General features: G+C 49.1%; 1 protein-coding gene across 4 annotated transcripts in view; it reads right to left on the reverse strand.

The window, feature by feature from the left end:
• Positions 1-6,861: 6,861 nt before the first annotated feature.
• The window catches only part of LOC103626304 (protein ACTIVITY OF BC1 COMPLEX KINASE 7, chloroplastic), a 55,156-nt gene continuing 34,531 nt past the window's right edge, over positions 6,862-27,486 (reverse strand). For 3 of the 4 annotated variants that reach the window (XM_020538330.2, XM_020538331.3, XM_020538332.3), the window contains 9 exons: positions 27,061-27,231; positions 26,022-26,078; positions 25,857-25,940; positions 25,684-25,768; positions 8,405-8,466; positions 8,059-8,133; positions 7,842-7,946; positions 7,523-7,664; positions 6,862-7,265 (listed from right to left, as the gene is read on the reverse strand). In XM_020538330.2, coding sequence (XP_020393919.1) covers positions 7,192-7,265; positions 7,523-7,664; positions 7,842-7,946; positions 8,059-8,133; positions 8,405-8,466; positions 25,684-25,768; positions 25,857-25,940; positions 26,022-26,078; positions 27,061-27,231 — 855 coding nt within the window. In that variant the 3' untranslated portion in view covers positions 6,862-7,191. Of the gene's footprint in view, positions 7,266-7,522; positions 7,665-7,755; positions 7,947-8,058; positions 8,134-8,404; positions 8,467-25,683; positions 25,769-25,856; positions 25,941-26,021; positions 26,079-27,060; positions 27,232-27,486 lie in introns of all 4 variants that reach the window. The other variant, XR_002262259.2, reaches the window with a different exon arrangement.

Consider the following 27,486-nt stretch of genomic DNA (forward strand, 5'->3'; position numbering starts at 1 on the left):
AAATTCTACTTTTCAAACCTAACTTGTCTCATACATTTGAATACAAATGCAACATAGAAGAAAACTTTAGCATGAGATGCCTATTTCTATATTTATTTATTTGCTATTTCACTACTATACTTCTCTTAAGTGAGTATGCACAAAAGGAAATTAAATAATTCCAAAAACACTTTCATGAAAAATACATGTACTTATTTATTTTATTATTTTTTTACCTTATACGAATTTTAGGGCTTTACAATAAGACTAGCAACAGCAAGTCGTGACCTCTCCCGAGTTCGGCCTCGGGCGCAACAGGGAGCTCCGCCTCGCCCGACCTCAGGCCTTGGCCTCAGCCTCGGCCTCGGGAGAAGGTATCCGCCTCGCCTGACCCTAGGCCTCGGCCTCAGCCTCGGCCTCAGGAGAAGTCTCCGCCTCGCCCGACCTCGGCCTCGGGCCGACTACGCTACAGGGGATACATCATTACCCTACTCCTAGCTAGCTGCCTCAGGCTACGAAGGAACAAGACCGGTGTCCCATCTAAGGTTACTCCGGTAACAGGTAATGATGGTTCCTCGCGTGCGCCCATGACGTCGGATTGCTCCCAACCTCCTACGGAAGCAAGGGAACGTCAGCAGGATCCATGCCGCACCGCTAGCTATGCTTCTACAGGGCTCAAGGCGCCTCTCCGACGGCCACGTTTGTACCTGTACAGGGCTCAAGACACTTCCCTGCCAGCCACGTTAGCATATAGCTACACCCTATTGTACAGCTGGGCATCTCCTTGTATCTATAAAAGGGGATATTCAGGGCCTTCCTAAGGCACGTTGACACACGGAGACGTGGAGATACGTTGACGCAGGGACGCGGGGCAGACGAGATAGGCAGAGACGGACGCACGCAGGGACTCTCTCCCTCTCTCTCTCGCTCTCGCCCTCGCTCTCTCGTGATGCTTGTAACCCCTACTACGAGCACCCCGGTGCAAGATCATATAAGTCTCATTCCCCCGCTTGTGTTCCATCTTGCATCAACCCATCTGGGCAAGGGCACGCAGCAACAAATTCACTGGTCGGTTGACGGCCCTCGTGGGTCCGAAACGCCGACACTTTTAATGTTTTCCTTTTTGGTGGTTGATGCCAAAGGGGGAGAAGTTTTAGGGACCAAAACAATGGAAATCATATCAAACACCAATCACAACAAATTAAATTTTTTTGATTTTACAAGTGGTTTTGGTTCTTTTGGTCTAAAATAGGAAGTAAGTGAATTATGGAGTTAGGGGAGGCTTAAGTCCATAATCTCACATTATGGGGACATTCATGCATCCTAGCAAGTAGATTGCATATTTTCATTCAAATGTTTGTAATATTTGCTTGCTTTGGTTGTGTTGTCATCAATCACCAAAAAGGGGGAGATTGTAAGGAAAATGGACCCTGGGCCATTTGGCTAAAAAGGTTTTGGTGTTTGATGATCAATATAACCTGTGGACTAATATGTTTGCTAGTGTTTATGTTTATAGTTCACAGGATGCTAAAGTGACTTAGACTAAGGCATTGAGAAAAGCAACACCTCAAAGGAAGACATTATGAAGATCACAAGTAAAGATCAAAGAATATCAGGCAAAGTCCAAGAAACGAAGAATTGTGTTGCCACTAGCGGACTGTCCGGTGGCAAACCAAACTGTCCGGTGCACCAGGAAACAGTAGCCCAACGACTAGTTCCTGGTGGCACTGTGGAGGAGGGCGCGAACTGTCCGGTGCCACACCAGACTGTCCGGTCCTAAGGCTGACAGCGCCAACGGTCGTCTGACAGATCCAACGGCTAGGGGCATCGGACTGTTCGGTGCTTCCACCGCATTGTCCGGTGTGCCACAGAAGCTGCAGCTTTTCTCCAATGGCTATAATTGAGTTGGGGCCTATAAATACATCACCCAGCCGATCATTTGAAGGTGTGGGAGCCCAAGCAACATACCAAGATATAGTATAGACATTTCCAAGTGCTCATACACCGAAGTGCTTAATAGAATCACTCGGTGATTAGCGTAGGTGCTTTGCGAAGTGCTTAGGTTAGTTAGACCTTGCTCTAGGTGAATCATAGTTAGTTGAATGAGTTTAGAAAAACACATAACCCCTTGGCTCTTGTGTGAGCCGTTGTAATTGTACCGAGTCGGGCGAGAGTCTTGCGACACTATGACAACCGAGTTTGTGTCACGGCCGCCACCGTGTACCGGAGGGAACGAGGCCCACGACCTTTTGGCCGGATGCTCGATAGTGGAGACGACTGGGAGCGTCCGAGAGGAGTCAAAAGCAGAGCACCACTTGCGTGTGTAGAAGGCCCGCGGCTCTCTACGGAGTTATTCGACCGTGGTGCTTGCCCCTCATGTGGCCTATCCTTTGCATAGGGGCACCAACGAGGATTAGTCAGAACCTTGCGTGGTTCCGATTACCTCGGTAAAAATACCGGTGTCATTCACGAGAGTTTCCATCTCTACCTTACTCTTTACCTTCCGCATTATATTAAGCATTTAAGTTTCAATCTTGTCTCTCTAGTTAGATTACTTAGATTGAAACTTAGCCTTTGCGGTAGAGATAGCAACACTTAGATAAAACCTAGTTTGCACATTCTAGTTTGATTACTTGCATAGGTTTTGCTCTAGGTATTTATTTATGGTCTAGTTTAGAGAAAGTTTTAGAAGTCTTTATTCACCTCCACTCTTAGGCGTCCCCTAACCATAGCTTGCTCACATGCTCTGGTTCAACGTAGCACCTCTCCCCTAGTTACCGCCGCTGCTCTCCATGACTTTTTACACTGTCGCTAAGTACGAGAAATCAAAAGTAGTCGAGAGATTGGTGTGTGGTGCCCTGGTTTGATGGGTATGTGTTCCAGTCCTGGAAAAATAAGGCAACCAGGCTAGGTGTGGCACGAAACGAGATACTAGAGCATACTTTCAAATTTGGGAAGCCAATCCATCCTCATTTCCTGCCTAATTCAAAACCAGAAGGTGCATTGAAACTTGGCAACGAAACCAGCGAGATTGACACATCTGATGCTTCCTTGCCTTGTGAGTCAGCCCAGGATTTCGTCACCTTCTCTGGCACCAGGGTGGCAGAAACCAGAGAGGTAGACTCCTTGCTGACATTCCCATCACCTGAAGCATGGAACTTGGAATAAATTGAAGGTAATACCGATGAACGTGCCTTTTCCTTAGCAAGCACCACTCCGAAGGTCATCATTGACGATCGTCGTGGTGATGAAACTTTGCCCTGCCATGGCTTAGGCCTCAGGCGCTAATTTGCCCCCATTGCCACAACCAGCCATGGCCTTCTCTAAGGGTGTGATTGGTTGCTCGCATAGCTAGACCCAGACCCGTTGTGTGCATTGACCATGAACGAGCATGCGATTGGTTGTCTACGCCATCCCGGCGCAGCCTGCACGCGCGGAAGCAAGCAGACGTTTTTTCAGTCCTCCGCCTGCACGCGCGGAGACACAGGGGAAGCTTCCCCGGTTGCTCAGGCCGGCGTGAGCATGGCTCGCATTGGCACCGCAACCAATCGCGTAGTAAGGCTCAGAGACAAACATTGTCGGCGGCCGCACCCTGCATGACCATTGTCCGATGAAGAACCCGCCGGTGGCACGCACCTTACCATCACCGACGCCATGAGCGATTCCACATGGAAAATCTCCTCATCACTCCTCGAAGCATCTGAGCTTAGAGCCTATAACCATCACCGCTTCCAAATTGTTAAGAGCAAAGTTGATATCCGTGAACGCGAGGGCATGTCCTATGACATTGATTGTTGCCTCCACAAATAAACAGAAACAATTGATATGAATTTTATCCTCGAATCATTAGATGGAGCCTCAAAGGGTGCCAAATGTTCTAGTTGATAAGTACGAACATATTGTCAGCAACCCAAGTGTAGGAGTGCTGAAGAATTTCACAGGGAGGAAGAAGAATGTGGTGGCTGGGAAGAACAGCGAGAAGAGAGTTCAGAGTAGTGTATTGTCTTTCTTCCTGCCCACGCCTCTGCCTACCCCTTTTCCTTAAGTAATCCCTTTACAGAGCATAGAAGAGCAAGTCCAAGCAAATGACCGCCTAGGCCCAACTAATTGACCCAGTTACTACCCATTACACGGGAGTTTGATTTGCGCACACGTCGGCCCATCTCCTCCTGTGCTCACTGTGTACTGTTGGTGAAGCCGGCACATGCCTGGGGCTGACATTCTCCCCTCCATGAGGCGCCGCTTGCCCCCAAGCGGCCATAGATGGGAAGCGCTGCCGCAGGGCCACTTCATCCTCCCATGTGTCGAGGGCTGCATCGTATCTGGACCAGCGAAGCTTCACTTGATCCACAATGGTACCGCCACGAGAAACAGCACACCGGCAACTACCTGAGAAGGAACCTGGAGGTCAACATGAGCATCGGACCAAGAAGAACCGACAGTGATACCCAGCTTCACACTTGACTTAAGCTGTGATACGTCAAAGATCAGATGAATGGATGGTGATGATGGCAAGTCCAACTTATACGCGACCGCGCCGATCCATTGTACAAGACGCGAAGGCCCAAAATACTTGTGGGATAATTTGTGATTGTCACGGACAGCAGCTGAGCTCTGGACATACGGTTGCAATTTAAGATAGACCATGTCCCCGACTGAAAAATGTCTGTCTGCATGGCGCTTGTCTGCTTGATACTGCATTCTCTGTTGTGCCCGAAGAAGATGTCTGTGGACTGTCTGAGTCATCAACTCTCGCTGAGATAACCAGTGCAACTCAGGTGGAAGATCCTGAACAACCAACTGATCTTTGTCTGTCAAGTCGACAATGCTGCAAAGTTGAACAAAGGGCCCACTATCAGCAGAAGTCTTGATCCCATAAAGCACGACATATATATTGCCCTTTGAAGGTGTCAACCACGTGTTAGCCCAATGCACTGTAAAGGGCTATAAGCCAAAAGCCAATCCATTCCAATGATGAGATCATAGTGTTGCAGATCCAAGACCTTGGAGGTGGAAACAAATTGGTGCCCCTGAATTGACCAAACCACATCTACGAGTTCACGAGCACAAGACATATTAGCGTCGCTGGCCACTTGAACAATAAGGTGGGCACAAGGAACTAAAAGTGATGGCAGCTGGGCATCCACAACCGAACTAACAAATGATGTAGAACCACCGGAGTCGAGCAAAATAAGGACATTCTCTAATTGCACAACTGTACGAGAACCAAAAGATGGCCAGGGTATTGTCCTGAGTTGAGCACCCACCATATGCATAACCCACTGAACTACAACAGTATAATGCCAACTGTCTGCATAGAAGATTAGAGCAGTACCATTAACCATGAAACATTCAACTAGTAGCATCTTGAGCACTTTGAATTGTTCCATCGGTATACTGACGGATGGAGAACTGATTTCCGATGCTTGAGGAGCTGATATATCCAATGAATCAAATTGCAACAGCACATACTCTTGGACACAAATGAACCCTCGCCATGGAGGCTTCCAGAGAAAACAGAGCTCCCCATACGCATAACATCCATTGCCCATCCAAATGTTGTTGAGCTGAGCAGACCAACACCTGGTGTGCGGTGCGAGTTCAAGCTCCTTGTTCGAACACCCTGCCCTCATCAGAGCCATCACTGCAACATCGAAGATATGGCATGGATATTTCGTCGAACAGTTGGTAGGCACTCTGATGTTGATGGTGCTGGGGACGACGAGCAGGTGCTGCTGCTGATCACGGCGCGGTGCCTGCTGGGGAAGGAGGTGCGGGAGCGGATGCTTGACAAAGTCGACGAGGTGTGGGAGAAGATCACGAATCTGACCAGCCTTCTGTTCCTGTACGCCCCAACGCCGGTGTTGCGGCAGTGTGACAGGGTGCGCGTAGCGCTCGCGAGTATCTTCGCCGAGGTCGTCCGGTCGCGCAGGCGCTCCTCCATCCGAGCCGGGGACGTCGACGTGATGCAGAGCCTGATGGAGGCCAGGTACAGGGACGGGCGTGACACGACCGAGCCCGAGGTCATGGGGCTGGTGGTCGCCATCATCTTCTCCGGTAAGCACACGAGCTCGGCCACCAGCACGTGGATGGGCGCCCAGCTCCTGCGCCACGCGGAGTGCATGGAGGCGGCTCTCGATGAGCAGTGGAGGGTCGTGGCGGAGCACGTGGACGAGGCTGGGCTCGTCGGTGGAAGCGGTGGAGGGTTTGTCCCAGTCGTCGGTGATCTCCGCATTGGCAGCGTCATCACCATCGAAGAGTCCGCCCCAGTTGTCGGCGGTGACGGGCTCCTCGTAGCACAACTCATTGGAGTCGTCGCCGCTGTCGAAGAGGTCGACCGATGCGTGGGACTCGACTCGCGGACGCCACGACTCCAGCGCGCCGACGCGAGTTACCGCAGCAGCCTCCACGGCGTCGATCTGGAGGCTTCGATCTCGGCTCGTAAGGACGGAATCGACACAACCACCACTGATGTCTCCAAGGCCTGGGTCGGCGCTGCGTGGCGAGCAACATCAAACTCGAGCGAAGCCCAGCGCGCATCCTGTGCCGAGAGTCGGTCACAGATCTCGCGCAGGAGCTGTGAAGCAAATGACCGCCTAGGCCCAACTAATTGACCCAGTTACTACCCATTACACGGGAGTTTGATTTGCGCACACGTCGGCCCATCTCCTCCTGTGCTCACTGTGTACTGTTGGTGAAGCCGGCACATGCCTGGGGCTGACACATATTGTCCTTATACTTCATTAAGGATGTGTTTGGTTTAAGATCAAAGTAGGATAAGGCGGGGACAACACCGTCCCCTCGATTTTTTGGGACCACACCGCCACCAAAAATTGCTCCGGTGTTCACTTTCCCCCGCGTGACTCTCATCCAAACAATATAGAAAATATGGCTATCTCCTTTCATCCCTCCTTGTACATCTAACTAAACACACCACAAGTTGATCTTTCCACCGCCACCCTAACATAAATGTTTTGTGTAGTGTATGTTACAATTATCTTGATTTCCTTGTTTTGTCGACTCCTTGGTGATCGATGTGCCTAACTGGCTAAAGAATGATATAGTTTGTAAAGATTTACAAGAGCAACACGTTAGGTTGTTTCCAGAAAGAATATCATTTACTATATACACTATGCATAGGCTATCAACCTCGAAGGGACGCGCAGCTCGCATGTAATTCCGGCGATTGCACGTCTTTACAAAATAAGATAATTATATCATGGTCTCAAATTTGTCGAGCTTCTTCACTCTTTGCATAGATCTGACCAGCAATGCCAAAAATATTCCTGCACATTTTCAGTTTGGATCAGACCAATCAGGAATATATGTACATATAGCTTGAATATATAGATTGATTCTACTACATGGTATATATGTACATATCAACAAGTTTCGCCAGCCTTTGTGATACTCCTATATGGTTAAAAGAAATAAGAGGACCAACAAGATGCAAGAAACACTGAAAAGATGTGAGGTGATAATGTTGTTGAGTACAAAATTTTAAAATTCATTTTATGAAATTATGCAAGAAAGGAAATCCTACCTGCACCAATGAAAGAGCCGTTTGCAATTATCTGGTTCCCTTGACTATTCAGTGTGACCCCAACATTCAAGAGAGTACCACCCAAGGCTGTATACATGGTGGCCATCTGAAGAACAGTAGCTTTACGTGCAGCACGTTCTGACTGCAAATGCCATTCAGTTCAGATTCAGGCCAAAGAAAAAAAATAGCGTAGTAGTTTTTAGGCAGACCAGATGAGGCCAAACAAAGATTACTAGTTTTTAGTAGATTTGAGGGCGATGAAAAAAAATCTTGCAATGTATCTCCCGCAGTCTTGAGAAGATGCAAGTCAATGGCCTACCTCCAGTACTCTGACCCTAAGTTTCAGATCTCCTGTCTCAAGTTGTCCTACAAAATCTTCAATTCTCTGTATTCTGTACGGCATTGATATTGTAGAATCACGAGCCTGTTGTATGTTGGACATAACAGTGGTAATGTTTTAGTGCTGAGCAATATACCATACACATGACGAAATGTAAAAAAAAAACAAATGTGAACCAGCAGATTTATATGCTTACATCATTTGCTTGCTTCCTTATTTCCTGGACCAATTGAGGTCCAGTTTGTCGTCTCTGTTTCAAGTCTAACAGTTCCTGAAGTTCAAACGAAATTAGGCTCGCAAACACAGACAAACATCCAAATGGGCTTCTGTTTCTAGGAAGCAAAACGGAGTAAGAACTAAATTATAATGAGATAATAAAAGAAGCCCAGGAACATCAAGGAATATAAAACAGATGGTTTAGCATGTGAATCATTTTTTAGCTGTACTGACCCTTCTTAGAAGATATAAGATAACAAGACTAAATAGAACACATGAATGGAAAAGGTACTGTAAGAAAACTTGATTATTATCCGGAGGCTTACTTGAGCATATGGTGCTGCAACTTTGACAAACGAAAATTCTGGATCTAATATGTATCCAATTCCTGCCAAATAAAATAGTCATTAATATACAAGTGGTTACCTTATTATTTCGGTTGCAGTTGATAATAGTAGAGAATAAATAAATAATTGGAATATAAAATTGTGAAGAATTGGGCTACAGCAGACTAACAAGATGCATGACTTATTTAGATATGCATCTGATTTCCTGGAACTTAGATTAACAATAGATAGTATGGTATATTCAGATACAGGCAGTAAAACAATAAAGCGTAAAGACAAATAAAAAATTATCTTGAAGAAGTGGTAGAGCATTCCACGTTATTAATAAGAGAGCGTCAACTACAAAACCAGCCCAGAAGTACCGAACAAAGACAGAAGCACATATGCCCCAAAAAAAGCAAAAATAGAAAATAAAGGAAACATGGAAAGAACATGTTACTGTTTCCTCAGCTATTACATGAGATTTAGTAGAAAGACTAATATTTGTGTTCACATGTTGCTCAGAAGATTCTATGTCATAATTGTTAGAGTATATTTGGAAGTTTACATATTGTGTTTCGTAGACTGTCATGTGTTAGAATATATTTGGTAGTTCACATATTGTCAGGAACATAGCCTAGGCGTCTAATACCATGAGAGAAGATTTGGGAAGAATATTTTTTATTGATGAGAGACAATACCGCTACATACATATAGGGGAGGAATGTGAGAGGCTAAAGGAAACCTATTACACCAAAGGAAACATCCTAAAACAGGAAACTATCCTCAATCAAAGAGATTGTAATCCTCCCCTCATATCTCTCTATCTATCTATGACAATACTTCCTATACAAGGTTAGCCGGCAATTATGTCAGGCGACAACATATCAGCAGTTTGTAACAATCACGACGACTAGCAACCCCCCAATAGCCAACCGGAGTTGTTGCAGATGTGTGAGCAATGCTCTAAGTTTGATCTGAAGAAGTGTAGAAGTGTAGAGAAAATGTAAGAAACCAAGTGTTTAAAGCAACCAATTCAAATGCATAACATAGGTATTCATAGCGAGTGAGAAATGACGCCCTCCCCACCCCGTCCTGACGCCCCCTACCACCTCAGCCCCTCGCCGGCCTTCTCCCTGAACTCGGCGACCACACCCTCATTTAGCCAGGCGTCAGAACCCAGGCACCGTGGTGCATCTTCTCAGGTAGGACGGTCCAAATTCTAGAGGTGGAACGACGGAGGTGGTGGTCCAATTTCCGGTGAGCCCTGTTCCTATAAAGATGCTACACTCATCCAGTTGAGTGCAGCACCATCCCCTCCTTCCCGGGGATCACAGTTGAAGTATGCAAAGGAGGTGGTGGTCCGGGGTCACGTCGAGGACCTCCGGCAAGTGGCCCACGTCGGGAACCTCCGGCAGGCGGCCTCTGGGCGACGTCAAGAAGGTGTGGTGCGTCATACCCAGCCCCCGTCTCCTCGGCGGCAGGAAGTCGACGGGTGGCAAACCGTTGAAAGGCGGCGTAGGCGGCGTTTTGAGCAAGCTCCGCGTCGACCGGTGGACCTCAGTGGGAAGTGTTTCAACTGTCTGTCCAGCACCCACTTCGTTGCTGAGTGCAGACGCCCTACTCGTTGTTTCCATTGTCGTCTTCTTGGTCACCAAGCAAGGTGTCCCTCTCTTCTCCCGGTAGAGAAAGGGACGTCAGGGAAGCCACCAAGGGTGCAAGGCCGGCGTGTTCAGGTTTGGCAGCGGCTGGAACCACCGGTTTCATCCTCTGTGTTCAATCACAGGATGTCCGTGTGGCATAGAATTGGCCCGCAGCTGCCGCCGTCGAAGATTTCTCATTCTCCGGTAGCAGAGGCAAGCTTGGTGGAGAGCAATGTCTCGAGTCATTCTGGTAAGAAGAGGAGGTGGGCTAAACGACGTAGGGAGGTTTCTTGGCAGTCCACTGTTCCTGAGGGTGCCGCTACGACCTTGGAGCCCTCGCCAGGCGTAGGGACACAGTCGAGAATGAAGACCTGCGTGATCGAGTTCTCCACTGCTATGGCTCGGGAGGAGGCGGCTCTTCGCCGGGCTTTGTTCGTCTCTATTGTTGGCAGCAGGCCGGAGATCAGTGGAGCTGAAGTGCGGGATGAAGTGGCTCGGGCTTTTGGAATTGACGTTAATTCAATATCGATTCATCAGTCCTTGCCAGAAGATTTCCTATTGTTGTTACCGGATGAGAGTTCGGCTGATAGAGTTTTCAACGGAGGAAAAATGTTTAGGGGCCCTCTTTTCAACCTTAAATTCAAGCGGTGGTCGAGGTTGGCTCATGCAGAGGCGGCTAGGTTGCCAGCTCTGGTGGACGTCGAGGTTCACGGCATCCCTGCCCACGCATGGGATCGTTCTACGGCGGAGTATCTGCTCCGTGACTCTTGCATTATCACAGACATTCATCCGGGCACGTCATTGAAGAATGATCTGTCTTCCTTCAGGCTTCGTGCATGGTGTTCGAACACAGATTTGTTCCCTCGGTCGATGAAGCTCCTCATTGTTGAGCCGGGGACGGATGTGCAGGAGAAAAGATGTCTTTCCTATGATATTGAAGTGGTTGTTTCTGCTGTGGTGGTCCCGACGAATTTCGACCCCCCTCTAGCTCAGTCCCCTTTGGCTGATGGACGGGATCGGCATGAGGATGGCGGCGGGAGGCATTCGGACGACCCCAATTCTCCACGTCCGGGCGGCGGGCGGCATCAGCGCCCAATTTTCCAGCGCCTGGGCCCGAGGTGTCAGTCAACGTTTGGTGGCCGTGGTGCTTCGTTCCAACGCTGTGCTATCTCGGTCGCGGGGCCGGTTGTAGGAATTGAGGTGGTGGCCTCCCCACCACGCCTGCTGGAAGGATCTCCTTTACTGCTGACGAATGGCACAAGAGCCGATGAAGACCTTGCTGCGGGGGTCGAGGAGGCGCCTCCCCCACCACGACGGCTGCATCCCCCCCTTTATTGCTAGTTGTTGCGGGGGTCGAGGAGGCGCCTCCCCCTGCGCGGCGGCTAGATTGCTCCCCCTTTATTGCTGTCGGCGGGATCAGGAGTTGTTAATTTTGTGGCGGGAGTCGAGGAGGTGGCCTCTTCAATGCGACGGGCGGACTATTCTCCTTCATTGTTGTCGGCAGGCACAGGAGCCGAGGCGCACATTGGGAGCAATGTGGCCGTTCCTACCAGGGATAAGTTGGTTGTTCATATGGAACTCGCGGCAGCAGACGTGGGCACAGGTCCTGGGATAGACTGCTCGAACGTTGGTCCTGTGGGCTGTGCTGTTGATGCTCCAGTTGTGCAACAGTTGCAGATAGATGGGCATGGGGGGCCCATGTGGACAAGGTTGGCTGGGTCGCTGAAATCGCTTGGGGCGGGCTCTCCTCGACAGAGGGTTGTCAGGTTGCAGAGGCTGACCAAGACCGTTTCGCCCCGCAACAGTTTCAATGTCGGGATCGAGTTGGTCCCCCGGCTGACCTCAACTCAATCTTTGGTTGGGTCGTTGTTGGCGGACAGGAACTCTCCCGCTGAAATTTCACTTGATGCTCAGGTCCTCGAGAGCTCCAGATTGAAGATGCACTCAAGATTGAAAAAGGGCAGGCAAGAGGTACCGGCACCGGTTTCATCTCAGATGGAGGTGACGACACCAGTTTTGGATCTGGTACCTGCTGTTGTTTCTTCTCAATTGGAGGAGGCGACCCCCGTTATGAAGCCGGTGGCTAATTTCACCAGGAACATTGACTGCTTGCTTCCGCAACCTCCAATTCAAAAAAGAAGAATTAAACAGCTTCCGCCAAATTTTGTTCCACGTCGCAGTAGTCGCTTGTCAAAGAAAAGGGAAGGCTTAAATTCAACAGTCAGACAGGTCCAGGCGGAGCTCATGATGAAGTTGAACGTCACGAATTCACAGGTGGCTGTTACTGATGAATTGCTTGAGGAATTTGGACAGCTGTTTAACAAGCCCCTTTCCAACTCACACATCAAGGCCCTGGCAGCTTTGTTTGGATGGTCGGTCCCAGATAATGTGCAAGAATGCTTGGATGTTCCTTTGCTTAGGGAGTTAAGCCTTGAAACGTGTGCTTGATGGCTTTCGGTAGCCTCGCATTGTTTTGGTTTTATTTCTGTTATCGATGAATCTGTCAAAAAATCTCATTTGGAATGTCAGAGGTCTTAATAGGAAAGCTAGGAGGGATGTTGTGCGTATGATGGTTGAGTCTACTTGCCCTGACATAGTGTGTTTGCAAGAAACGAAGAAGGAATCTATATCCAGATTTATGGTCTTCTCCCTCCTTGGAAATGTGTTTGATCACTTCACCTTTCTACCAGCCATTGGCACCCGGGGGGGTATTCTGCTTGCGTGGAAAGGGTCGGTGTGCTCTGTTCTCCAGACAAGGGTGGATGAATTTTCAGTTTCAGTTCAATTCAATCATTATAGTAATCTTCCCTGGTGGTTTACTGGAGTTTATGGACCACAATCTGATGATAAAAAGTTGCAGTTTCTGCAGGAGCTCCGCATGGTCCGGTCTGTTTGTGCTGGGCCATGGGCAGTTGGGGGGATTTCAATCTAATTTATCAGGCTGAAGACAAAAATAACAACAACCTTGATAGGGCCATGATGGGGAGATTCCAGAGGATTATCAATGATCTGCAGTTAATTGAGCTCCCGCTCTTGGGAAGGAAATTCACTTGGTCCAACGAAAGGTCATCCCCCACCCTTGTGCGTCTTGATAGATTTTTCTATTCCAGGGACTGGGAGGATTTATTTCCTGATTGTTTGATGCAAAGCTCCTCTTCCTCAATCTCTGATCACTGTCCACTGTTGGTGGGTTTGCACGAGTTCACTCAAGGCAAACGTCGTTTTCATTTTGAAAGTTATTGGACTAAGTTGGAAGGTTTCATGACAGAAGTAGAAAATTCCTGATGTCAACCAATTGCTGCGGTTTGTCCTTTGCAGCGGATGGCAGATAAGTTAAAAAGGCTATCTAAACACCTCCAATCTTGGAGTAGCAAAAGGGTTGGGCATGTTAAACGATAGCTTGTGATGTCTAATGAGATTCTGCATAGGCTGGAAGTTGCTAGAGACTCAAGAGATCTTTCCTATCATGAAGAATGGATGCATCGTAAGCTAAAACACCACTCTTTGGGGCTGGCATCATTAGAGAGAACAATGGCCAGACATAGGAGTGGTCTGAACTGGTTGAAGGAGGGAGATGCCAACACCGCTTATTTTCATCACCATTCAAGGTATAGAAAGAGAAAAAAAATTATTGGCATATTGAAAGTAGAGGATCGGATCGTGGTAGATCAAGCAGAGAAGAAACAATCTGTTTGGAATTTCTACAATAATCTCCTTGGGGTTGCTGCTTCTAGGGAATTTACCCTCAATTTGGGAGTCTTCCACCGACCAGCCAGCAACCTTAAAGTGCTGGATCATGGATTTAGTGAAGAAGAGGTCTGGAATACTATCAAGTCTATTCCTTCGGACAAAGCACTGGGCCCAGATGGTTTTTTTTTCGAACACGCAGGAGAGCTGCGTATCATTGTATTAAGAAGAAGGGTCTAAAAATTAGACCAATTACAAACACAACAGAAAAAGAAATATAAAGAAAAAGAAAAAGAAAAAGGAGAAGAAAGAAAGCAAACTAGACCAACCTGCCCCCACACTCTAAACTTAACCAACCAACACCCTTCCCTTATGAGGTTAACTACTGAACTCACTCCTAGATCCCTACATGACACCTGGAATGGGAGCTGTAATAAGGGCAAGATATTTGGCCCCCGCAAAATTCCAAATAATAATTTCTTCTTCAGCTCTTCTGATAGCACCCTCCATGCTAGGTGTAGCTCTATCAAAAACACATCCATTTCTGTGGTTCCAGAGAGTCCAAAGCCCAAGGGTAATCAGAGAATTGAGTCCCTTTTTAGCAATCCCCTGTAACTGCTCACTGCTTCTGCTCCACCACTCCATCATTTTAGTTTCTCCCATCACAGGAGTAAAGGCAGATAAGTTGACCTGTCCCAGCAGCTGAAACCAAAAACTCCTAGCAAAAACACACCCCACCAAAATGTGATCTATGGTTTCTTGCTCTTGGTCGCACATGACACATTTGTCAGGATGGCTAAGACCTCTCTTCTGCAAACGATCTGCTGTCCAGCATCTTCCAAGATCAGCAAGCCATAAAAAGAATTTACACTTGGGAGGGGACCAGGTTTTCCAAATTAGTTCCCAATACTTAGCCATGGTCGACCCGATGAAGAGGCCATTGTAAGCTGCTTTCGCTGAATAAATTCCATCATTAGCGAACCTGAAAATATGTTTGTCCTCCCTGTCTGAATGAAGCTGGACACTTTGAAGTTCATCCCAGAGATCTAGGAGATCGGCAAAGACACCTACTGGCCCTGTTTGGAACAGCTTATTTTCAGCTTCTTCACAAATTTAAGCAGAAGTTCTGCCAAACAGTTAGCTTCTGCAGCAGCTTATTAGTTCAGCTGCTTCTCAGAATACACTAAAAGCAGCCAACAAGCAGAAGCTGCTTTTCACCAGCTTATCAGATAAGCTGCTTTTTCAACAAGCAGCAGCTGTGCCAAACAGGGCCACTGTCAAGGCCCCTTTAATATCAGTTAGCCATCTCCTGTCTGTCAAGGCCTCAAGCACAGTTCTGCTGTTCCTAATTCTTTTTGGTACCGCTGCAAGCAATCGAGGAGCAATATCTTCAATATTCTTTCCGTGGACCCAACGATCCAGCCAAAATAAGGTTGAGGACCCATTTCCAATTTCAGTGAGCAGGGCGGTGCAGAAAAAGGCCTTTATTTTGTTGGATATCTGCATGGGCAATGAGGACCAAGGCTTATCCGGATCCGTTTTGCGCAGCCACAACAATCTCATTCTTAAGGCCCATCCTAGTTCTTTAAGACTAGAAATCCCAAGTCCACCAATTTCAAGAGGTCTACAAACTCTTCCCCAAGCCACTAAACAATGTCCTCCTCTGACCTCTTTCCTCCCACGCCAGAGAAATCCTTTTCTGATCTTGTCGATAGCTTTGAGTGAGCCTGTGGGAATGTCAACTGCCATGACTAGATATATAAGCATGCCAGTCATCACGTACTAAACCTGCACTCTTCTACCTGCCCGTGTCATGAGGTCCGCTTTCCACCCAGAAAGTTGATCAGCCACTTTGTCAATAATGGGCTGCAGCTGATTATTGGACAGCTTTTTTAAGGACAAAGGTAGACCAAGGTATTTGCATGGGAAAGACGAAAGTTCACAAGGAAGCCAATCATTGAGGATGTCCAGCTCATCCTGCCCACAACGGATTGGATACACACTGCTTTTCTGAATATTAGTTTTTAATCCTGAAGCTTCTCCAAACAAATTCAGAATACCTAGGACAGTATGAATTTCACTCTCCCTTGGGTGGAAAAAAAGAAATAGCTTAGCAATGATGTTGTTTTATTTGTTCAGCCTAACAGTAATGAGTTGAGTGTGGTCAAGGAGCTGTTGAGGGTGTTTGGCAAGGCATCAGGGCTGATCACAAACATAAGTAAATGCAGTATGACACCTATTCAGTGCGATGAGCATATCATTGCTGCTGCTCAACAGATGTTACCCTGCAATGTTGTTCCTTTCCCATGTAAATACCTAGGTCTTCCTCTCTCTGTTAAAAAGCTCCCTAGAAGATCCTTTCTGGAGCTTATTGACAAGGTTGCAGCAAAGCTCCCTGGCTGGAAAGCTGCTAACCTTAACCCGGCCGGAAGGGCAACTTTGGTTAAAGTTGTGCTCACTGCTATTCCCATTTATCACCTCATTGCTTTGCAATGTCCAAGGTGGGTGATCAAGGCAATAGACAAGATTCGCAGGGGTTTTCTTTGGAAAGGAAGAACTGACATTAGAGGAGGACATTGTGTCGTTGGGTGGTCCAAGGTCTGTCGTCCCCTCTCTCTTGGTGGGTTGGGAATTCACAATTTGGAAGTGATGGGATGGTCTTTAAATTTGAGATGGCTTTGGCTCCAGAAAACTGAACCAGATAGGCCTTGGGCGGATTTTAAAATAAAGGTGCACAGATTTGCTTCAGCTCTCTTCGCAGCCTCTGTGTGTTCGGTGGTTGGTAATGGGGCAAACACTCTCTTCTGGACAGATAAATGGCTTCAGGGCAATCTTTGCTCCAGATTGCTCCCGCTCTAATAAATCGGGTGCCCGCGAAAATAAGGAGGCACAGATCAGTCCAAGCAGCCTTAACAGCCAATGGATGGGTGCATGATATCTCTGGAAGCCTTACGGCGCAGGTGCTGTTTGAGTTTTTGTTGGTCTGGGATTTACTCCAAGAGGTGCATCTGCATCCTAATGTTGAGGACCAGCATCGGTGGTTGCCATCCTCCTCGGGGTTGTATTCAGCCAACTCTGCTTATATGCGCTTCCATGGTGGTGCAACAACCTTTGAGCCTGCTAAAAGAATCTGGAAGACTTGGGCCCCCCGCGCTGCAAGTATTTCATTTGGCTTGCATCTCTCAACCGATGTTGGACGGCTGATCGACTGGCACGTCATGGAATGGAGCATCCAGATAGTTGTCCCTTGTGTGATCAGCAGGACGAGACAGTGCATCACATGCTGGTGGCTTGTGTCTTTACGAAGGAAGTATGGTTTAGAACGCTAAGCAGGTTGGGTTTGCAACATCTTGCTCCTACGTCTGATGCTACAGGGTTTCAAGATTGGTGGAGTGAGGCAGAAAGACTGGTGTCTAAGCATAAGAAAAAAGGTTTCAACTCTTTTGTAATTTTAGTAGCTTGGCAGATTTGGAAGCATAGAAATGCGTGTGTGTTTGACAATGGTTCCCCAAACATTCACGCAATTTTGTTGTCCATCCATGATGAGGCCTTGTTATGGGGTCTTGGTGGGGCTGCTGCTCTTAGGCAGGTTTGGCTGTAGTTTGTTTTTGGTTTTTATTTCCTAGGGTGCTTTCTTGGCACCTTTGTACTGGGTCTTTTCTAGACCTTTTTTCTTAACTTCTTAATATATTGATACGTGGTTCTCCCACGTGTTCGAGAAAAAAAAACAATCACGACTACGGGGGATGTTAGTTCATTGACTTCTATAGTCTGATCATCTATAATGCTTCCGCTATGACTGCATTTGGTAGTTTAAATATTGAGAAGTTCTAGAAGCCTAGAAGAGAGGAGCTTATAGTGATCAAAGAAATTCTTAGGATCTTTGGGGTGGCATCAAGTCTGATTACTAATCTCAACAAATGCAGTTTAACCCCCATTCAGTGTGAGGACCAGGACTTGACTGTTGCACAAAACTTTCTGCCGTGTAGTGTGGTGAATTTTCCTTATAGAGGCTTCCTCTTGCTGTTAAGAAACTCCCTAGGAGTGCTTTTATGGATCTTATGGATAAGGTATCAGCTGCCTGCATGAAAAGCTGCAGAACTTCACCCGGCTGGAAGGGTCGCCTTGGTCAAATCGGTGCTCACAGCCATTCGTATTTATCACCTTATAGCTCTTCATTGCCCCAAGTGGGTTTTCAAGGCTATTGATAAAGTGAGAAGAGGATTCGTGTGGAAAGGAAGAACAAATATAAATGGGGGGCATTGTTCAGTGGCTTGGACTAGGGTATGTCGGCCTCTTTCTCTAGGAGGTCTAGGCATTCATAACTTGGAAACTTTGGGCTGGGCATTAAATATGCAATGGCTTTGGCTTAAGAAGACTCAACCGGACGGACCATGGTCTGAATTTGATATCAAAACACACACAAATGCTGCAGCTCTATTTGCAAGTTCAGTTTGTTCCATTATTGGCAATGGGGCCACTACTTTATTCTGGTCGGATCGCTGGCTATATGGGATCTGTGTCGCAAGTAGCTCCATCTCTAATATGACGTATCCCTGAAAAAGTTCAGAAAAAAAAAACAGTTCAGGAAGCCATGTTGGACAACAGATGGGTCCAAGATATTTCTGGCAGTCTACCAGCACAGGTTATTTTGGAATTTCTCAGTCTGGGATTTAATCCAAGAAGTTCAACTCCAACCTGGGGTCCCGGATCAGCATCATTGGCTGTTCACACCTTCTGGGGAGTACACTGTACACTGCAAAATCTGCATATGATCGCTTTCTCGCTGGGTCAATCTCCTTCGAGCCTGCCCAAAGGATTTGGAAGAGCTAGGCACCTCCGCGTTGCAAATTCTTCATATGGATGGCCTCTCTCAATAGATGCGGGACTGCAGATCGTCTAGCTCCAAGAGGCATAGATCATCCTGAGAAATGCCTTCTTTGCAACCAAGTGCAAGAAACCATTCAGCACATTCTGGTTTCTTGTGTATTTGCTAGGGATGTCTGGTTCAAGGTTTTGGGCAGAATAGGCCTACAACATCTAGCGCCCAAAGCTGGTGATAAGGTGTTTCAGGACTGGTGGCAACAAGCTGAAGGAAGGGTATTGAAAACTCACAAAAAAAGGTTTTAACTCTACAGTGATCTTGGTGACCTGGTGGATTTTGAAGCATAGGAACGCATGTGTGTTTGATGTGGCCTCCCCAAATATTTCCACGCTAATGCACAACATTTAGGAAGATGCTAATTTATGGGGCATGGCTGGAGCATCTTCCCTTAGAAGATTGTGGCTGCATTTTTTAGGAAGGTTGCTTGTGATGGGCCCTAGCCCTCACTCCTCTCTTCCATGTTTTCTTTGTCTTTAGTTTTATTTTATTCTGTTTTTCTTAGGCTGCGCGCCTTGTATTCGGTCTATTTCAGACCTTTTTTTCTTAATATAATGATACGCGGTTATCCTGCATGTTAGAGAAAAAAAATATTGTGTCTTGTAGATATTGTGTCTCGTAAACTGCCATATGTATCTGAGTTGTCTTATCTCCTAAGTCATATACTTTATATAAACCGTCTAATGACTTAATACATACACCAATCTAATTACACTAATCCTATCTGAGTTTTCTTATCTCCTAAGTCTAATGACTTCAATAACAAAAATCTTTTTCAGTGGCTGTTCTGCAGAGCTCGTGGAGCAGCTCATGCTCATTCCTGTTAGAACTGTATTAGGGTTTAGTCTCGTCCCTCTGTAATGGGCCTAGGCCTAGATACTCATAGTATAAATACATCTCCCAACCTAGCTAGGGTTAGGGTTTCCTATTCTAACTTGGTACCAAAGCTAGGTTTAGATTTTTTCTCTTTTCCAGCCTTCCCTGGCCGCCAGCCGCCTCCTAGCCGCCAGCCACCACCTCAGCCGCCGGTGGCCGCTCCTCACTTCCACCGCCCGCCCTCTCCGCACCGGCCACCGTCAGCCCCGCCCTCCCCTGCTTTGGCTGCGCCCGCCCTCCCCTGCTTCGGTCGCGCCCAGCCCGTCGAGCGCGTCATCCTCGCGCTCAAGCGCCGCCTGCGGATCGAGGCCGGCGTCAGCCGCGTCGAGGAGATCGAGGAGCCCCTCGGGCCCGCGCTCGCCCTCGCCTACGCCGACGACCCCGAGTACAGCGTCGGCGGGGACGCCGCTCCCTTCCTCTGCCTCGGCGGCTTCGGAAACACGTGCGCTGTCTACGAGTACGGGCTCGAGGACGACGGTGGCGGCTTCGTGCTGGAGCTCGACGAGACACGGTTCGACTTTGGGACCAGGTACGAGCTCGAGTGCGAGACTGCGGAGCCTGACCGGGTCAAGGAGGTGCTAGAGCGACTGCTCACGGTGGCCGGCGTGCCCTACGAGTACTGTGGGAGCAGCAAGTTCGCCTGCTTTATGTCAGGGAAGCTGCGTCCTTGACTAGGCATAGCTTGCGGCCGCCCCATGGATCCCAGCAGCGCTGCCGCCTCTGCTGCCCTATGGGCCGCCAGCGCCGCCGCCACCATGGCCGCGCCCCTCGACGTCGTCGCTGCTGCCATCGGCGCCCGCACCACCGGCCACATCACGCTCAGCGCCACCGCGGCCGCCACTTCTGCCTCCTCAGCAAGCGCACGTGCGGTTGGACTTCCGTCGGCCGCTGGTCCCCAGCCGCCCTTCTCCCTGCCGCGAGTGCTCCCCGCCGCGGCCTCCTCTTCCCCAGCCGTCGGGCGCCGTCGGCCCCTGCTCCCAGCCGCGCCGCCCGACCCGATCCCGGTGGTTGCGCGCGCCCTTCTTGACGGCCCTCCTCGCTACTCACGTAGTTGCGCTACTCCTACCAGTGTTGTCTCCACCCTCACCGATTCCATGGCATCACCCCCGCCATACATGAGCTTTACCTCGCCCGTGGGTGCCCTCCTCCACGACGACCAACTCATCCAGGGCATGTTCGTGTCCTTCGATCCAGCCTGGAACCCTATTCTCCGGGACTGCGTCGAGCTCCACCCTCAGGCGGGCCGTCATGTGCCTGGACCGCTTGTCTTCCCACGTGTTGTGATCGCCTACCTAGCGGTCGAGCCCGTGTCATCTCCCTCCCTTCCTAGTGCCTCTATCGGGGCATCTTCTTTGGCCCTCTCCGCTCACATCGTACCTTCGCCGCCAACACCTCCCCCTCCCACCACCGATTGGGTGGTCGACTCTGGCGCCTCCTTCCACACTACCCCTACTGTTAGCTCGTTATCTCACTCCCATCTTCCACACCCTCACTCTATCGTCGTGGGCAACGGTTCGCTCTCCCGGTCACCTCAGTCGGTGCATCGGTTCTTCCGGGACCATTCCACCTCAATGACATCCTTGTTGCTCCTGGTCTGACTCATCCCCTTCTCTCTGTTCGTCGCTTCACTAGTGACAACCACTGTTCGATGGAGTTCGATCCCTGGGGGCTCACCACATGCCACCTTCCCTCGTGTGCCATGCTCGCTCGCTATGACAGCTCCGGCCCTCTCTACTCTCTTCACTTGCCCTCCACTAGCCACACCAGCGTAGCTTCCCCCCATGCCCTCGCTACTACCACCACCTCCGCCGTCTAGCATCGTCGTCTCGGACACCCTGGACCTGACGTGGTCTCAACTTTCCATCCACTCAGATATCTCCTATTCACAGGGCTCCTCTGAGCGCCTCTGTCATGCCTGTCAACTCGGCCGTCACTCTCGTCTTCCCTTTTCCACCTCCACGTCCAGGGCTGCTCAACCCTTTGACCTTGTCCATTGTGATCTCTGGACCTCTCCTGTCCTCAGCCTCTCTGGTTACAAATACTATCTGGTCATTCTGGACGACTTCTCTCACTTTCTTTGGACTTTCCCCCTTCGGCTGAAGTCCAACACATTCACCACCCTCACCCAATTTTTCGCCTGGGTCTCCACCCAATTCCGTCGCTCGATCTGTGCCCTCCAGTGTGATAATGACCGCGAGTTCGACAACCACGCTTCTCGCTCTTTCTTCCTCACCCACGGCATCTAGTTGCGTCTCCCGTGCCCCTACACCTCCGCCCAAAACGGCCGGGCAGAGCGCATGATTCACACCACCACCAACATGCTCTGCTGCCTTCTCTTCCAGGCGTCTCTCCCAGCCAGCTACTGGGCAGAAGCCCTGCACACAGCCACCCACCTCCTCAACCGCCTCCCATCGAAGGCGGTGAGCCACCCCACCCCCTACTTCGCCCTGTACGGCACAGCCCCCTCCTACGACCACCTCCGCGTGTTCGGATGGCCTGCTACCCTAACACTTCCGCTACTGGTCCCCACAAGTTGTCTCCACGCTCCACTCGCTGCCTCTTCCTTGGCTACTCTCCTGACCACAAGGGGTATCGTTGTCTTGACCTCACCTCCCATCGCATCATCATCTCGTCACGTCGTTTTCGACGAAGATGTGTTTCCCCTTGCTGTCTCCTCCCCACCCAACGATCTCGACTCCCTCCTTGAGTCTGATCTGAGTACCCATCCTTCCCAGGCACCTCGCCTCGCACCCTTGCCCGCACCTTGCGCAGCTTCACCGCACTCACGTGCGGCCCCGTCGACCCCGTCCATGCCACATGTGGCCTCGACGCCCCCACTCGCATGTCTGTCTGCGCCACGCGCGGCCCCATCGACCCTGCTTGCGCCGACCCCGCTTGCGCCACGCGCGACCCCGCCGACCCTGCCCGCGCCACACGCGGCCCCGTCGACCCCGACGACCTCGGCCCCCTCGACGAGCGGGACCCGTTTCGCCGACCCCGCCATCGTCTACCACCGCCGTGGGAGCGCTCCTCCCTCGGCGCCCACGGACCCGAGCCCCTCGACGAGCGCGGCACGCTTCATCGACCCCCCGTCGTCTATCACCACCGCGGGCCGGCTGTGCCCGTAGCCCTTGAGCCATCGGTGTACCACCCGGTCGCCATACAGCGCGACCCCGGGCACACTCACCCCATGGTGACTCGTCGTGCCGCCGGTGTCCTTCGGCCTATCGACCGGCTGATCATGGCTGCCAATACGACTGCCACTCCACCGGACGCCTCCCTGGTCCCCTCCTCTGTCCGCACCGCTCTAGCTGACCCTCACTAGCGTCGGGCCATGGAGGAGGAGTACGCGGCCCTTCTAGCCAACCACACCTAGTACCTGGTGCCACGCCCGCCCGACACCAATGTGGTCACTGGCAAGTGGCTCTTTCGCCACAAGCTGACTTCGGATGGCCCCCTCGATCGCTACAAGGCCCGCTGGGTTCTTCGGGGCTTCACCCAGAGACCCGGCGTGGACTACGATGAGACCTTCAGCCCCATCGTCAAGTTCGCCACCGTCCGCGTCGTCCTCTCCCGGAACTGGGCGATCCACCAACTGGACGTCAAGAATGCCTTCCTTCATGGCACTCTGACGGAGACTGTCTACTTCAGCACCCACCGGCTTCGTCGACGCCGCAAACCCGAACCTGGTCTGCCGGCTGAACCGCTCACTCTACGGCCTCAAGCAGGCGCCGCGGGCCTGGTACAGCCGCTTCGCCACCTATTTGGCCTCCATTCGTCGAGGCCAAGTTGGACACTTCCCTCTTCATCTCCCGGCGGGGCGAGGACATTGTCTACCTACTCCTCTACGTCGACAACATTGTGCTCACGGCCTCCAACGCCAACCTCCTGCAGCGCACGATCGTCGCCCTCCAGCGGGAGTTCGCGATGAAAGATCTGGGGCCTCTCCACCACTTCCTCGGCATCACTACCGAACGACAGCCCCAAGGTCTCTTCTTGCACCAGCGTCAGTACGCCATCAACATTCTAGAGCGGGCTGGCATGTCCGACTGCAAGCCCTACTCCACGCCTGTCGACACTCAGGCGAAGCTCTCTGAGGACGACGGGCCCCCGGTCGCCGACGCGACATCTTATAGGAGCCTGACAGGCACGCCCCAGTACCTCACCTTCTCCCGACCAGACATCGCCTGTGTCGTTCAGCAGGTGTGCCTTCATATGCACACGCCACGGGAGCCCCACCTCGCCGCTCTCAAGCGGATTCTGCGCTAACTCCGGGGCTCCCTCGACTACGGCCTCCTCCTCCGACCATCCTCGACGTCGGAACTCGTGGTCTACACCGATGCTGACTGGGCTGGCTGCCCCGACACACGTCGCTCCGCCTCCGGCTATGTCGTATTTCTGGGCGCCAACCTCGTCTCTTGGACAGCCAAACGTCAGCCCGTCGTCTCCCGCTCCAGCACCGAGGCTGAATACCGCGTTGTGGCTAACGGTGTGGTCGAGGCATCCTGGATGCGCCAGCTCCTCCATGAGCTCTGCAGCCCCCTCCAGCGTGCCACCCTCGTTTACTGCGACAACGTCAGCGCCGTCTACCTCTCCACCAACCCCGTGCAGCATCAGCGCACGAAGCATGTGGAGATCGACCTGCACTTCGTCCGGGAGCGTGTCGCGACGGGCGACGTTCGGGTCCTCAACGTCCCCACAACGCTGCAGCTCGCTGACATCTTCACCAAGGGCCTGCCATCCAGTGTCTTCCTCGACCTTCGGTCCAATCTCAACGTCTGTACAGGATAGAGTTGTGACTGCGGGGGGTGTTAGAACTGTATTAGGGTTTAGTCTCGTCCCTCTCTAATGGGCCTAGGCCCAGATACTCCTATTATAAATACATCTCCCAACTCAGCTAGGGTTAGGGTTTCCTATTCTAACTATTCCAATGGGTGGGTAGGTGGAGGCTCAGCTTAATTATATTTTACATAGAACTGATCCTAGGTTGATCACGTGAAGCGACTCAGAAAAAACTCATATCTCTGTTTCACTTTCAACGTAGAATCACTTTCTCAATATAATTTATCCTAAAGAATCACATAATCACTTCCAACAAAGAAAAGCTCTGCTAAATAGACACCCATTGTGAATGCACTGACATTATATTTTGGGAGACATAATCCTCTTGATCATAAACCTTCATCGTAGATGTAGACTTTCTGCCTTTATATCATATTGGGCGCTTGGATTATCTGGAACAACTGTAACCGGTGCTTGTTTGATGGGGGGATCACTCCCTCGGTTTCTTTAACACGGTTCATACGGCTGAGGCAAACTTTGGACACCCTTTTTTCATGGAGATTTTTTCTGCAGCTGCCTGGGACATATGGAAGCAAAGGAATGGTTTCATTTTTCAAGATATCTCTCCCTCTTTTCAGGATTGGAAGAGAGGATTCCTTGAGACTATGAAGTTACAGACGATCAGAATGACTACTGATTTGAAGACTTCAGTGAACTTCTGGTTGTCTACCTTATAGTTTCCACCGAACCTCATCCTTCACCTGTATTCAGTCCTCTCTGCTTGTGTCATGCTTGTTGTTGTTCATGCCCTCTTCTTTTTCATTTCATTTCTCTTCTCTCATTTGGTTAGTGGCTCGTCTAGGTTTATGAGGTTTGGTCTTCTTCCCCTTTCTTTCTCCCTCTATTTGTACAGCCCTTTTATTTTCTTTAAATGTATATATAAAATTTGTGTCGCTGTACGGGCTTCACCTTTTTGTAGTAAAAAAATATTGCCCTTGCTCTTACTTAGGCTGAAGATGAGCATCGTCTGTGGCAATTGGCTGGGGCCAAAGGGATCTCCTATCTCCTTGTTCCGCTTGAGAATAGCAGGATGTGGTAGTTTTATAGTTTTCTTATAGATAGTTTTTTGTATCTCTGTTTTTGGCCTCCATGCCTGGATCTATTTGGGTCCCCCTTTTTTTCCCTCTTCTTAATATAATATGATGTGCAGTTCTCCTGCGCGTTCAAAAAAAATACTTTCTGCCTGTTCTAATTATTTGTTTTAAATAAATCAGTAGCAGATCCAAAAACTTCTAGCATATATAAAGAATATAAATACCTGTTAATGATGAAAAACTAAATGATAACTAGCAGAGCAGTGCAAAAAAAAGGCATTATAAAATAATTTCAGGGTTGCTAAAATGGATAACCTTCAAGAGTAGAGAATGCCCTTATAACAAATGTAAATGTGGATGGAAACCGAAAAGGTTGATCTTGTGCTATAGCAAATAAGTCCTAGAAAATAAAATAAAGAAACAAAACTGTTACATGTTATTAAATTTAAGTTAATTTTCTAGAAGATGTAAATATATCGACATATAACCTCTCCAATTGCAGCCAGAGTCTGTTGCTGATCCGGTGTCTGGCTCAACAGATTATCCAAGAAAAATTGTATGGACCTCCTAACCTACATAGCCAAAAGTACAAATCATATATCATTTGAAACTTCACAGACCTTCAAACCCAATAAATAGTACACTGTACCAACCGGTGAGAGATCTCCTGTTGGCTGGAGAGCTTCCATATCAATTAGAGCTTTCATAACCTGCAAGAAAAAGCTCATGAAAATAGGAGATGCATTGCGTGGAGGTTCAACATCTTAATTTCAAGAACAACATCCAAGGTAAAATGCTAAGTTCAAAGTGTGAGAGAGCCTCTAGCTGAGTTGGTTAGGTGGTCTGAGTAGTACCCCCCAAGATCAAGATCACACCTTTGCTGACTGGTGGGCGAAAGTAAGTAAGCAAGTGCACAAATCCAAAAGAAGAGGCTTTAACAGTATCATCATCTTGGGGGCTTGGTGTTTATGGCTTCATCGTAATAAGGTGGTTTTTGATGGTGTCAGTCCTTCAATTATTGGCATAAAGGCAATTTTTCTGGATGAAGTTGAATTCTGGAGGCTTGCCGGTGCTAGGCATCTTGAGGCTTTGGTTCCTGGTACTGGAATTTTTAGGTCAAGGGTTCTTTTGGGTGATTAGTGAAGAGCAGGTGTGTATGGTCTGCTGGCACTTTTTGCTGTTCGGTCTCCTATTGCGTGCTGTTGTTTCCATGCGCATTTATGGAGGCTGCAGTTTTGTGCGCAGCAGAAGTTGGTGGTTTGGTGTTTTGTGTTTTGCCTATTTTGGCATTGTACTTTGGTCCATTTTGGACTGTTTTCTTCTCTTAATTTAATGATGCGCAGCTCTCCTGCGCGTTTAAGAAAAAAAAAGATCAAGATCACACCTCAGATTCTGAGTTCAAATCCCTGTGGGCGAATTTCAGGCTGGAGGTAAAAAAAATCCCCTCATCTGTCCCACGCCAAAGCACAGGTCTAAGGCCCGGTCTCCAGTCATGGTCATTCCCACATGGGATATTGTGTTGCTGTGTATGGGTGGGGCAGGAGTTTGGGGTTTCTCGATCTGCGTGAGAATATCTTCTTCTTAATATAATACTCGGGGGCTACTTACCCCACAGGTCCAGTTTTTTTAAAATGCTAAGTTAAAAGTAAATATTGCTAACATGCCATTCTCATGAAAAAACCAAGACAATACCTTGTTTGCATCCTTCTCATACACAGAATAAAACAGGGAGAGTAATCTCTCCCGAGTGAACTGTTTTATCTCACCCATCATTCCAAAATCGTAATATATTAGAGAACCATCCTTGTCTACAGCAAGATTTCCAGGATGAGGATCAGCATGGAAGAATCCAGTCTTCAGTATCTGTTTTGTACCCAGTAAGAACAATAGGGAAAAAGCATCACATGTCATAACCAAATACAAACCAGAAACTAAATTGGCATCTGGACTGAACACAGGGAGAATTTCCAAAAATGTAGAAATGTGTTATTGAAAAAAGTAAGTTATATTGGGATGTTAAAACCCTAAAATTAAACAGAAACAGTGACAAGGGCATTTGAACGAAACATTAAGGGTCAATTGTGACTACCCTTCACTTGACTTGCAATTGTGATTTTA

Source organism: Zea mays, chromosome 5 (assembly GCF_902167145.1).
Source record: "Zea mays cultivar B73 chromosome 5, Zm-B73-REFERENCE-NAM-5.0, whole genome shotgun sequence".
In the NCBI taxonomy this organism is placed as follows: Eukaryota; Viridiplantae; Streptophyta; class Magnoliopsida; order Poales; family Poaceae; genus Zea; species Zea mays.